The sequence below is a fragment of the Haliotis asinina genome, chromosome 2 (assembly GCF_037392515.1).
Source record: "Haliotis asinina isolate JCU_RB_2024 chromosome 2, JCU_Hal_asi_v2, whole genome shotgun sequence".
NCBI lineage: Eukaryota > Metazoa > Mollusca > Gastropoda > Lepetellida > Haliotidae > Haliotis > Haliotis asinina.
Window position 1 is genome coordinate 81558530 of NC_090281.1, and position 13812 is coordinate 81572341.

A 13812-nucleotide genomic window follows, 5' to 3' on the forward strand; every position below is an offset into this window, starting at 1 on the left:
CACAGATATTTACAAGCCACTGTTCAAGAGCTGGAAAATATATACGCTCACTGCCTGTTTCCTTTTGATCAAAATGATTCCTATATCATTCAATAAGAACAGAATCAGCTACACGTCCAGTCAGCAAACAATAACAAATATTTGACATCTTTGGCATTTTTATTTTGGAAGAAGTGTGACAAGAGTGAAAAGATTACTGAAACAATTCCAAGAAGTTCACCAAAGCCTGCCATTAACAACCGCCAAGATTATGTACAACACAATGCACAACACAAACTACACATATTCAGCACAACTCAACAAAGCTCATGTTGGCGGCATCCTTAAAGAGATCATGAAGTTACAGTTCTAAAAAAACCCAATTAAATTGCATTCAAGAACAAACAATTCTGAATAAGAATTAATGGATACAGTGAAATAATGTAAGTCTTTGCCACCTGCCTCCAGAAGGTTTAGTACTTTATCATCTGAAGTACAATAAACACATTCATGTTCATTTTCAAGAAATAATTTTGATGCAGTCTAAGTAAACTTAAAGTTTCAGTGTATTTTGTTACACTCCACCACTGAGTTTAACAAAACCTAGTAGAAGGTCATGTCAGGTAACCTTTGAGCGACCAATGACCGTCCAATCAAACGTGAGACGGTTAAATAGATTTAACCAATCAGACAACAGCTAGTATTTAGGGATCGGAGGGACTTTCAAACTATTCAGGTCATTAACACAGATCTCTCCACAAACAAAAATCAGCATAAAACAGAGTTATTTGACCTGCAGTATATACGCTTTTGGGTTTCTGTTGACATGGTTACCATTACCTAATATTTCCGCAAGATAACATCCTTGAATATTGCCAAACACACTGTTTTCAGTGACTGTTTACTCACCGTTGTCATGGTTGTACATACGCCGTGTGTATCACCCGGAAGTGAGCGCACGCTAAATGGCCTTCGGAATTGTTTGGGTATGAACCTTTTCGAGATGAAAAGTTCAAAATGTATGTGCGAATGTGCACTTTCGCGATTTGGTAAGCTGTGTTCTGATTGGTCAATCTCAAAGGTTACCTGACGCGACCTCCCATAAGGTTTTGTCAGACTCAGTAATGGAGTGTAACGAAAAGTACTGAGGATAAGTTTACTTAGACTGAATTTTGATGGAATTTCAATTGCTGTTACGGACAAAATATCCCTCTCATTTGTTTTGATTTATCCTGCATTGACGATTAATTCTCAGGGTATATTGCTTTCCAAATATTCAAGCCATGACACAGCAAAACCATAATATAAAAACATTTACTTGTGAAACAATCAAGTTCTGATAAGAGGTATGGTCTGTTGCATATCACCCAGTAAATATTCTCTTCCAATGAAACTAAGAACCAGAACATTTAATTTCTTCTTCCTATCTATTTTTAATTTGCATGTCTTTTTAGGATCAGTACATTATTGTTCAAAAGAATCCCAAACAAACCTAAAATCACATACTAGCTACTTGTAACCTCTATGATTATATCACTGTGATGCTTCAGATATGTGGCTGATATATCAAATCAAATAACACCACCCTAACCAACACAAACATGTTGGGATTCATGTACATAATGTACACAATAAAGCATGTCTTATGAATTTGTATCTTAAAATGAAATAGGAGTTGGCATGGTGTGGATACTTTGCAAAATATCTTGTTGCTGCTGAATTGTCCCAGACAATCACTGGACATGGAGTCCGTGGGGTGGGTTTTATGATGCCAGGACTGTTTTACAGCAATTCACAATGTGAAACTTGCATGTGAAAAAAAAAGAAAACAGGTTCTGTATATCTATAATTTATGTGGAACCAGAAAGCTTAGGCATGATTGTGACAGACAAAGGACAACAAACAGGTAATCTGGGACTTGAACCCAGCCCTTGATGACCATTGCAAGGAAAACAGCTTGATATGGCAATGTCAGGTAGGAGTCAAGGTCATAAATTGAAACCTTCATTTGCTGGAAACAGTATGCACACATATGTAAGGGGCATATATACATGTGAATGATTATCTTCTAAATTGTGTTCAAACATTTGTTAGTGATAAAAAATCTGATGTCAATTTATTGGACTAATATTAGATTAACAAGCAATTTGAAATATGTTTTATTCTTTGAAATCGTTAATGTAACCCAGGGACAAAAGCAACGATTTAAATTATTCACATAAAAACTAATTCTCAAGAAAACTCTTTCACTGAAAAACAACAACAATGTTAATTAACCCTCAATGATGCTAACAGTGCATAAAATGCTTTAGGTTTAGGGACCAGGGCAGAAAATTATACCAATTTTCATTAGGACTTTTTGAAATAACTAAAATACATAATTCTATATCAAAAGTCCACAATTTTCACACTATAGATTGAAGAGACCAATTATACTTCTTGGCTTACAGATCCACAAGTCATACTTTTTCAAGAATAAGAAAAATAAAAAGGTTTTGTTATTGTTTTGTGCCCCATATACCCTGCATAAACTGCGAGAAGTAAAATACTTTTAGCAATATTTCAGCAATATCACAACAGGTGACACCAGAAATGGGCTTCACACATTGTGCCCATGTGGGGAAACAAGCCTGTGTCTTTGGTGCAAGGAGCAAATACTTTAACAACTAGGCTACCCCACCACTCCATGGAGAACTAGTGACTGTGTGATGCTACAAAACTGCTTAATATGCAAGTAAATATATGATATCACATCAAAATTATTTCAACCATATAGTAACAAAAGCCATTTGCAAAACTGATCATAGATAATGAACACAGTCATTCTGCTGAAAGAAATATATACTCATGGTATAGTCACACCTGTACAATCGAGATTTCCTATGGATCTGGAAAGATGTTGCAAGCATCTGAATGGTCCTGCTGATCGTGAATCATAATGTGGAATTTGAACTCAGCAGCAACAGATCCTGCCATGTCCAAGGGATACAACTCTGGATAGAGAACAAAACTCACTAGAGTACAAGGGTGCCCATGCTTCTTAAACCAGTGAACCTTGTCATATAAGCCACATAAAAACAAGTTTTTGTTTCTCATTATCACCTGACCTTCAATAAGTATTTTTTTTTTTTTTTTAATGACACTGGTAAATTTGTGTGTATAAAGCCGGCAGACTTCTTAAATCTGTATCAACTTCCAGCATATCTACTTCTGGCATTCCAAATTTTCAAAAAACATTGTATTGAAAATCAGGGAGGAAATATATTACAAAATAAACATCAAATTCACCCTACCTAGCTTTCTTTCTTGAAAAAAAAAGGTGATGAGAAACAAGAAATTTATCTTAAGTGGCCTTACAGACTTGTTCATATATTATCCCATTGTGCTTTTAAAAAAATCTCATACATGTGAAAAACAGAAAGTACAGAACAGACATATATATGTATATGACAACCAGGTAAGGTATGAATGTAACCATGGTGACACATCAAATCACTAAGACACCACCTACACCTGTAACAAAACCTGAAATATCACTTATGCCCTGTCCAAAACAAACTATTTCACATGACCTATTACAAAATATGAATCATTATTTGAACAACACTGACTTATTTTTAAAAGATATTAAAACACACAGGTCTAATGACATTAATAAAACGTAACCTGTTATAGAAATTAATCAAATTGGTCAAATCCACTTCTTCATTCTTCCTTTGTCATAAAGATAAACTTGCTACCAGAGGAAAATGAACAAAATGTTCCATCAGGTTCTTAAAATGGTAATTTTGCAAGGTATATGTCTTCAGTTTGTGTTAATACAAACAAATTAATCCACCTGAGAGATTTCCCTGGGCATAACCTGAGTGCTACATGTTGGTGGTTTGACAATTTCAAACTTGCAGTCTTGTCAAGTGTTCACTGAGAAGCATATCTGGAAATAGTTTTCAACGGGAATGAAATAAATTGACTTTTATATGTTTTTTTGGTTCTTTTTTTAAGAACCATGAAATCATGTACACATGATTAAAGTATTATGAATTAACACCTAAGACATAAACCGGACATAAATACTTCCATGAAGGTCATATTGTACAAAAATATCAGTCCAGTACGTCTACATGTGTTACTAAACAGTTTTGTTGTCATTCTTGCAAGAATATAAAAGCACAAATATATAACACCAATGAAAGAAGAAAACTGAGAAACTTATGTGATAAATATTCCTTGATTTAGAGATAAATTAGACATTGAAATGTATAAAATAATCACTGCCCACAACACCTACAAGAGTCATCTACAATGGTCTGCACCAGTGGACATCAAGTACATAGGCAAGAAACATCACAGTGATTTCACAACTTATGCTTGCCACAATAAAACAACACATCAAGGATTAACTGTCAGGCATGCCTTATGATAGTCATTTTCATGAAAATGGGACACAAAAAAATCACCATGGATACCAGTAAAGTATATTAGCTTTTAACCAACAAATCCTAACCTTTCTTAATATTTGAAGATATCACCACTCAGTACTCAATTTCCTTAATGATTTGCCGAGTAATCATTTCAGGACCATTTCACCTGTTCAATATTACCTGCAAAAATATAACAAAGAAACCATTCAGTCTGTATAAATTTCAGCACTGAACATAAATAGAATCCATGTCTTATACCATGGGTATTTTTGTGCAGCAGTTGCATCTCATTAAGCACGTTCTACAACCACAACTAAATATCAGTCTGATGAATGCAGCACCTGCAATCTATTTATCTGAATAAGAATCCATAACCTGTGATAAAATTGCAATGCCCTCTGGACAAGAGCTTCCACCATTAAACATTACAAAACTGGTGCTCTTGGTTAAAAACAGAACATTGCAATGCCTTGAGATTGACCGGTATCAACAGATATGTGAAAATTGTTGATAAATGAATAAGTATGTTTTATGTTCAACTAACACTGATTTCTCCTGTCAATATATGCTTAAATATTCAAAGAGTAATTGAATATTATTACCAAATTAAACGAGAAACACATAAGGCTAAAATATTTTCTGGGCAAGTGGTGTAACACCTTTAGGGGAGTATAAGCACTGGCCTAAACTACGTCACATTACTAGATCTGATTCCTCTCACAATAACTGTGCGTCCGGAGAATACCATCCACTAATTATTCAGAGTCAAGATAACCATTAAGACAATATGGCCTGTCAGGTTGTGTACTCATCATGCAAGATGATGATTCGTCTTTAATAATAGATATTTGACCAGAAACCTGTAAACTAAATCCTGGACTTTTGCAGAGCCCAGACTGGTTTGATTTAGGGCGACCATATTACAGTAAGGGCTTGGTGGAATGGCAAATGTTATGATTTAGAGACTGTACCATGAGGTGGTATTACATGGAAGCTAGCATTATCTGGAGGTAAAGTCCCAAATCAGAAACAAGGATCATAATTAACAACCATCAGATCCAGGGGACACAACTCTTTTGAACACAGGTTCTCTGATAATCACAAGGCTGTAAACCTGTTGGAGATGATACCAGTAAATAATGTCTGCTCATTAAAACAAGTGCAGCACAGAGTAGAGAACACATTTCAGATATGAAGTACCAGTGTTGCATCAACACTTCAAACAAATACATGTGTATCATCCATTTTTTCACATTTTCTGAAAATATACCTCTTCTAAAAATGTAAAAAAACACTGGCTGGTTCATTCGGTGACACACTCAGGTCAGGCAAACCTACATGCTACATGCACAGCACAGTGCAGCACAGCTGTTGAAACCACTTTTCACCCCAGCAGGTTTTTTTCCCCACTGAATCAATTTGGCTTGGATTTTGCAGGATATGTTTCATCGTTTTATATTTCAACTTTTTAAGTTGAATCTGCATTTTTGATAATTTGTTACTATAGGTTCATACCGAGATGTATCAAAATGTGTTGAGTTTGCGGTAAGCTCAAACGCTGACTTACGAAAGACAAAGTGCTTCTAGGGACATACTAATAGCTAAGGTATTTTGCAAGCAATAATCTTCTGACAGAGCCTTAGCACTATTTGTTAACATCTCCATTTCTCAGTGGATGGTTATCGTCTACTGTAAACCAAACACGATCAGTGGTTAGCTGTCTGAAATTATGACATCTGCCAATACTGTTCATCTGTTTCACCTGTGTCATATATGCCTTATGTATCTCCTTACACGTAAACATGTCACTCAGATTTGAAACCTGTACCTTTGTATATAAATCAGCAAACAATCCTTGACGTATGATTTCAGTTTTAGAAGGCCATTCTCCATGTTACACCTGAACACCACTCTCTTGATGCACTTGATACTTTTTAGTCTCGAGTCATCAAATAGATGATCATTTTAGATGCTTCAGTTTCATTGGATAATGTTTATTCTCAATTCCCTGGAAATAGTAGTCTATGTCACTAACATCTGACACTTCGGATATACTTTGAAAGTTACTAACACTTCTGTTTGTATTCTGTGAGAAATGACAAACCACATCATGACTAGGAAATCTGTATAATGAAACACAAAGCATATTGCAATATCCACGAATATGTTTACATATGAAACATTCAGCTAGCTCCAACTACTCATGCTGAAGTACTACATGCAAATTATATAATACACATATAAAATTACCAGCATTCTAAATAATAATTTGTAGAATGTTGTAACGAGACCAATGAATCCATGAATACTCAAGCAACACACAGTATAATTTGCTAAATATGTTTCTTCTGGCCAAAACGACAATCAAAGTGAAGGAAGAAACAAAAGAAGCAGGATTATAGTGTGTGAGTGAATGAGTATGGTTTTACGCCACTTTCAGCAATATTCCAGCAACACAATAATGGGGCATGCCAGAAATGTGCCTCACATAGTGTATAGTGTACCAATGTGAGGAATCAAACCCAAGACTTTGGCGTGACAAACTTTCAGATTATAAGTTCTGGGGACTGAAACCAAACAAAACTATTCACATTATAGGATTCCAGCACAGAATTCAAGGAAACATACAATAAAAACTGGACACATCCTATTTAGCACTTCACAGGAATAATCTGATGGTGAACTGACTACTTGAAGACATTGTCATACATATAGTATTCAACACTAACTTGAAATGGACATATTTTCATATTTTCCTTCAAGTTAGAAATAACACAAGCAGACAATTCCTTAAGTTTCACAACTATACAGAGGAAGTTTTAATCCCAATAAAGAGTCCAATAACATGTCTTCCACATATTCATCATTCCACATGACTTTAGATGACCATTATCCAATTAAATATTAATACATCCATAAAGGGTAACATCATAAGGCAATATATACAAATATCAAAAGCCCCCACTGATATGCAATACATGTATGCATACAAGTTTTCCCTTCGTCAGTACCGGTATATAGCTGATTACACATTTTCTAAGTAACCACCGTCGTTGAACAAAGGAACCTTGCCCACACAATACACTGAAATGATTCACACATGTACCTATGGTTAGGCAGGCTAATGGGTGTTACATGCTGACAAGTCCTTCCCATCAAGCACAGGGAAGAAAGATATGTTTTCTTTAGAAAGTTGGAAAATTAATATTTTTTATATGTCATGAGAGCAAATGAGTATGTTTTATGTCACTTTTAGCAATATACCAGCAATATCATGGCAGGGGGCACCATTGGAAACTATTACACCCATGTAGGGAAATCAAACCCATCTTTGTCACAAGCAACGCCTTAACCACTAGGTAACGCACCTCCTTTCACATATCACGAAAGCACTATGTAGGATACGCTGTAGTATACAACAGAATAAGTAAGGATGAAACTTTAGAATCTGCTTGGTCTACTGATGGTTTGGGTATGGCTAATCACTGCCAAAAGCCATTACTTACTTCAGTGGGGATAAATCTTCATGGCTCTGTGGAACCCATACAGAACCTGTAATGTTGGAGTGGAAAACAAGACACAAGATCTCTACTCCATGTTTCTGTCAAGAGCATGAAACAAGAAGGATGTGGATGTAGAACATACACCAGGCCTATTTTCAAATCTAGGAGCTAGGACTACATATATATGTATTTACACACTTCCCTCATGACGTTTCCCTTACCACTGATAGAAAACTGCTTCCTTCCTTTACAGCATGTGTATATGTCAAACACTGACTCTTTTGGTGACTGACTCTTTTCGTTTGTTTGTTTGATTGTGACTTGCTTAAACCAACATCAACTGTAAAGTCCAATCAACTTTCAAATACTGAAAGACATTTATGCACATCATATGAACACACTGATATTTCTAATAAGCCATAAAATTTGAGCGAAAAATTATGTAACTGCAGTGACAATTTAGTGCTCACAAAGATTTGTAGAATATGGGGCACATTTATAGCTATTGGATAAAGTGCCCTAAGGTTGAATTAAAACCACTCACAAAATGTATGTTCTGGAAAGAAAACTTTAAAATAGTGAAAGGGAAGTAACAGTGGAACATATAATATTAAAAAACAAAAAGACAATACTTTAAAAATACCTAGTTTTCAAACAGTAGATTCACATTGCAAAAAACTTTATTGTTTGGGGAAAAAAAAGGTAATACTGAGATCTCAATTCAAGAAATAAGGTCCAAGAATTTATCATTCAGTCTGACATTTAACTCACCAAAATATAATTGGAATCAGTCTTCAGGAAATCTTCGTCCTTTAGTAATTACAACAGCACCAACATACACAAACATACATATCACAAATATCAATGGTATTGCAAAACAATGATCAGGATCAAAATGAAAAGACAAAGGCCTGAAATACAGGTGGATACAACATCATATACAGAGACATTACATCATGTACACACAAAATGCAAAAGAAACATTTATCAAAAGCATAAGTACTGATACACAACAATCACAGTGTCGTAGATACTGAAAAGCACAATGATGGGATATATATGTAAATCCTTGATAAAGATAGTTTGACACATCAACAAATATTGTGATGACAAAGCAACAAAATATCTATGCAGTAGATACAATTGAGTAACAAGGCCAATAATTCTGTTTTTAACAGTGATAAAACATCTCAATATTCCATATATGCAAATCAAAATTGGAATGGCGCAACACTGATTTGTTTCAAAAGGCGACATGTAAGACGACAAGCCTGTTAAAGGAGGCTGAAATCTCTACCCTTGGGTCTTGTCACAATACCATCAAGGCTAAGTGTCTGAAGGCCACTTCCATGGACTTTTAATGACATTGTACAATGTAAATGTTTGAGACAGACATAACATTATTTTGGAATGCTATGACATCATCATACAAAGAATGACATCATAAGTTGCCAGGACAACTGAACCCATAAGTTTTGCTGGACTGGGGAAAATATGACATAAATTGAACATGTTCTGCTGAACAATGATCATGAATAATTACTGTAGAATGAATGTGGCATACATTTTGAAAAGCACTGGGCTGCAAAAAAAAAAGCACTTTTCAAAAAACGAATTCATATGTAGTGAAAAATCCAAAGATTTCCAGGACCTAATCTCGTTTATTAAAGTTTTCCACAATCAGACACATTCCTGATAATTTCACAATGCTGTTCAACATGTTACGATGAATTGATGATGAGATGAAGCTTTCAGTAAACCACATATTCTGCTTCAATGATGCTGACAGATCAAATTGTAAAACCCTCATGCACAAATACTCAATCTGTTTGAAAAAATTAATCCCAGTCATGTTATCAATGTTAAAAAAAACATCAATATTCAAAAAGATGGTATCCATACATTTGGTATAAATGACAGTCATCATTTTTGTCTTAACGCACAAACATTTTTTCAGTTGGTTCAAAAGACCAACAAACAGAAAGAAGCAGAAATCTGGAAGAAAACAAATGAAACATTCAATCGTTTTCTTTCAGCCAACTCTGTTTTACAAGTAGGTAAAATGGAAGCAATGCACAAAAGACGAAAACAGCAAAAAATCTTTTCAGCACCTTGCAATGTTTGTTTGCCATTCAGTAAGCAGAACAGAAATAGGAAGTTGACAGATTTCAAATACCAAATAATACATTTTGACACCCCCCCAGTATTACCACAATGTAAACCAACTCATAAATATGAAATGGCTTGTAGTAAATCACAAACATATTTAACAGGAAAAAAGTAAGCAAACAGATTCATACCAACAATACTTTCCATAGACCAGTGGACACTGCCATTTATCAAGGTAGCTCGGGTCAAGTGTTGTTTCTTCATTACAACACAATTACATGTCTTGTGAATTAAGGAACAACACAAACATTTGTAATTTTCCATCATATCTATTATAAGATGACCATGCCATCTTTGCTGATTAATTTGTCTGCTTCAAATATACAATAAAAATGTATATATCACCACAAGCATGATGCATATCAATGTAATTCTTCAGGATTCTTACGATTATGAAAATTAACTTCTAACATTCACACAGGTTCAAATAAAAATATTCATGACTTGTTACCATGGATACCAAATAATCATGTCACTGAGAACTATGCAAAATTATCAGTTGGCAATGGATCAAAACTGTTCCATAACAGTACATTCACAATGCAAAGAAAGAAGAACAGTGTGAAATAAAACCCACCATCATGCCCTGCTCTTAACCATCACATCAAATATGTCAATATATGTGTATCAAGAACATGCAAAGGTTTTTATAACCGCCGTCTCCAAGGAAACCATTCCATGCTTCAACAACCCAAACATATCCTCAACCATTCAATCCAAGTGATAAAGCATGACATGTGATCTTATCTACAGATGACCAGTCTTTGAAGGCTCCGGAATTTGCAACAGTTCAAAAGGACCACCAATATTAGTCATGTTAGATCTCTTGCCATTATGGTTCAATGTGTCATGATTACTTCATTTTATTTCTCAATTCCAGCCAGTGAAGTAATCAACAGCAACCCCCAGGGCACTCGTCTGTTAGTCTGAGACTAAAATAAATTTGGACTATTTTCTTCTCCCAAAATGTAGTCAGGTGCCGCAACCACAAGTTCAGAATGAATTTTGAAATAGTTTGATAGTGCTGTTGATGTTTGAATTTGAACAAAGCACCAACACAATTTAACTGTACCCCTTTTATGCCATCAAAAAAAATTAACTGGAACAAGCATTTGTGTGAAACAAGAGCAAACATACTGGTGATACGTATTGTTGATGCATATATCATTTAAGAGTCTGTTACCATGAATACAAGATCTTAATGGCTATCTCATGTGTCTGACCATCAAAACTGAATATTTGAGATATTAATACCAGAAGCAAATGGATAGGTATTTTCCCAGTGTCCATCAGGACGTTTGAGGTATCAAGTGGGTTTGAAAATTTGCTGGCAACTATCAGTGAAATTTGATCCATGTCAGCACTATCTGCCAAAAATTACCACACCTTTGGATTCTACTAGACTAAAATAATAAGTGTAATTCCCTGTGTAACACATGATAGAGTAAAGCTGGCTCTTAGTCTTACTAGTCTTTGCATCATTTTCAGGATGTCTGCTTTATCATATCGCATTTTACTTGCTGGTCTTAATATACCAAACATACAGACTAGTTACTTCAGTCATAGATTGTATAATGCTCTTTTAGGAAAAGCAGGATAAATACAATCAATATTGTTGTACAAACACATATACCCACTGACCTAAGGCCAAATAAAAAGAAATAATTTCTACTTAACACATACTTGATATCTGATTGAAAGCTCATTGCAAACTTTTCTCTCGGACTTAATCAATAACACTTTGTTCATCATGTTCATACAACTGGTTCTGTGTATCATATTCACTTTATTCTGAAGAATTACTGAATGGAACAAAACTATGACCAATAAAAATTCACATTTTCCTGCTGGATCCTTCTCCCAGTAACAGTGTCACCAGTACTTTCACTGAATTGACTAGGTAACAACAAGTGTGCCATATCATCAGTATCATGATATGGAGACTTATCTTTACACCACTACCATTAAAGTGTGAATACCACCCCGGTCCCTCTTCATCACTGACTACAGAAGGAATTCTCTCACACTATCACTTGTATCATGTTGTATCTGTACACCACTACCACTAATGAATTTCACTGTCCTACATTAGTGCCTACATACTATGTATCATTTGTAACTAATTAGTACTGGTATATTCATGTTGTGATGTGACACCCCTAACATTAACATATTAGCCCTACCCATATTAACATGCACAGTTCTCAGGCTTATCCTCAAACGAGGCATGTGTTGCAGATTGCAGCCCCCGATGTTGTGGGCTGCCTCTGAGATTGATCACCTCAGACTGGACAGGCTCTCCTGGAGTGTAGCGGGCAAGATGGGGTGGCATCATGGGCTTTGAGTTCTTCAGTTTGTGAGCAATTGTCATAAAAATTGCATCCACATGATTTGCTTTCTCATCATCTTTGGCCGACGTCTCGAACAGTGGCATATTATGGGAATCCGCAAATTTCTGTGCCAAGTTTGTGTTGACTGCAATCTTATCTTTCATGTCACATTTATTCCCAACTAATATTCGTGGAATATCTTTGTTGAGATTGTGGCGATCACATTCTTCAATCCATCCAGGCATGTTCTCAAAGGAGCTCATTTTTGTGACATCATAGACAAATACAACTGCATGAACATTTCTGTAATAGTGCTGAACCATACTCTTTCGGAATCTTTCCTGACCAGCAGTATCCCACAGTTGGAGCTGCAAAACAAAGGGTCAAATGATCTACACTACATCAAATACAAATTTCACAAGCCTAGATGTGAACTTTTTATTTAGACTGTGATGTATTTTCATTTGCGATCTTTTATTACAAAATAAAAATGCAATGTTACTAGTAGAACACAAATAAGAAAAGTATATATTTAAACAAATCTACCATTTGCTTGTCATCAAAGGTCTGGATAGAGATAAATCCCTCTTCACATCAATAGTGAACCTTTACTGTTTCTGCGAGACAGTATATCGCAGATTACATTCCCTAATCAACTAGAATGTGTTTGAGTCAGTGTCACAAACTGTTTATCCTCTCTTCACAAAATGTGATATTACAGTCATAGTGACTCACTGGTACAAATATTTTACAACTAAGTATTCTTCTCTCAATCGTAAGTAACACTGGGTTTTACTTGCTTGTCGCGGCCAAGATGACGTCTGAATTGTTTAAATGTGACAGCATATGCAGAATCAACTGTTATTTCTACAAAAGGACACTACAAACGAAATATGCTATCACATTTTAGTGTTCCAAAAATAGCAGCCGCGTAACAATGTTGACATTCATGGACATAAGCCAATCAAGGATATAAATTCTTGTACCTTAACGTGCTCTTTATCTATGTTGACCTGTTTTTCTCTAAAATCAACACCAATAGTTGCTTCAGTCTTGTCTGGAAATTTGCCGCTACAGAATCGGTATGTCAGACAGGTCTTTCCAACATTCGAGTCTCCAATTACAATTATCTTGAAGATTCTTCTTTGTGACTGTTTCTCAATAACTTTGACAGAACCAGTGCCCATCGCTTCAGCTGTTTGAGGCTCAGTGACAGCTTTGTCAGTTGTTTGCCGCTCTGAGGTCATATTTGGATAGCAGTTATTTACCACGAACAACAGCGTCTTAACCTAAAATGAGGGATGCTCAAGCTGGGAGTCCACTTAATCAACACAACTCCTCATATTACGACAGACTTCCACTGTAGGCGGCCATCTTTGTTGTCGTAGTCGAAATCGTATGGGCTTGTGG

The 13812-nt window shown here is 35.5% G+C and overlaps 1 protein-coding gene across 2 annotated transcripts in view; it reads right to left on the minus strand.

Annotated features, from left to right (window-relative positions):
* LOC137274430 (putative Ras-related protein Rab-33) overlaps nt 1-13781 on the minus strand; it is a 107934-nt gene extending 94153 nt beyond the window's left edge. The window contains exons 1-2 of one of the 2 annotated variants that reach the window (XR_010956181.1): nt 13389-13775; nt 8868-12770 (exon numbers count right to left, since the gene is read on the minus strand). Coding sequence is in view for 1 of the 2 variants with exons in the window: in XM_067807604.1 (XP_067663705.1) it covers nt 12261-12770; nt 13389-13649 (771 nt within the window). In the remaining variant the exon portion in view is untranslated. Of the gene's footprint in view, nt 1-140; nt 12771-13388 lie in introns of those variants that run through there. The other variant, XM_067807604.1, reaches the window with a different exon arrangement.
* Nucleotides 13782-13812: the final 31 nt, after the last annotated feature.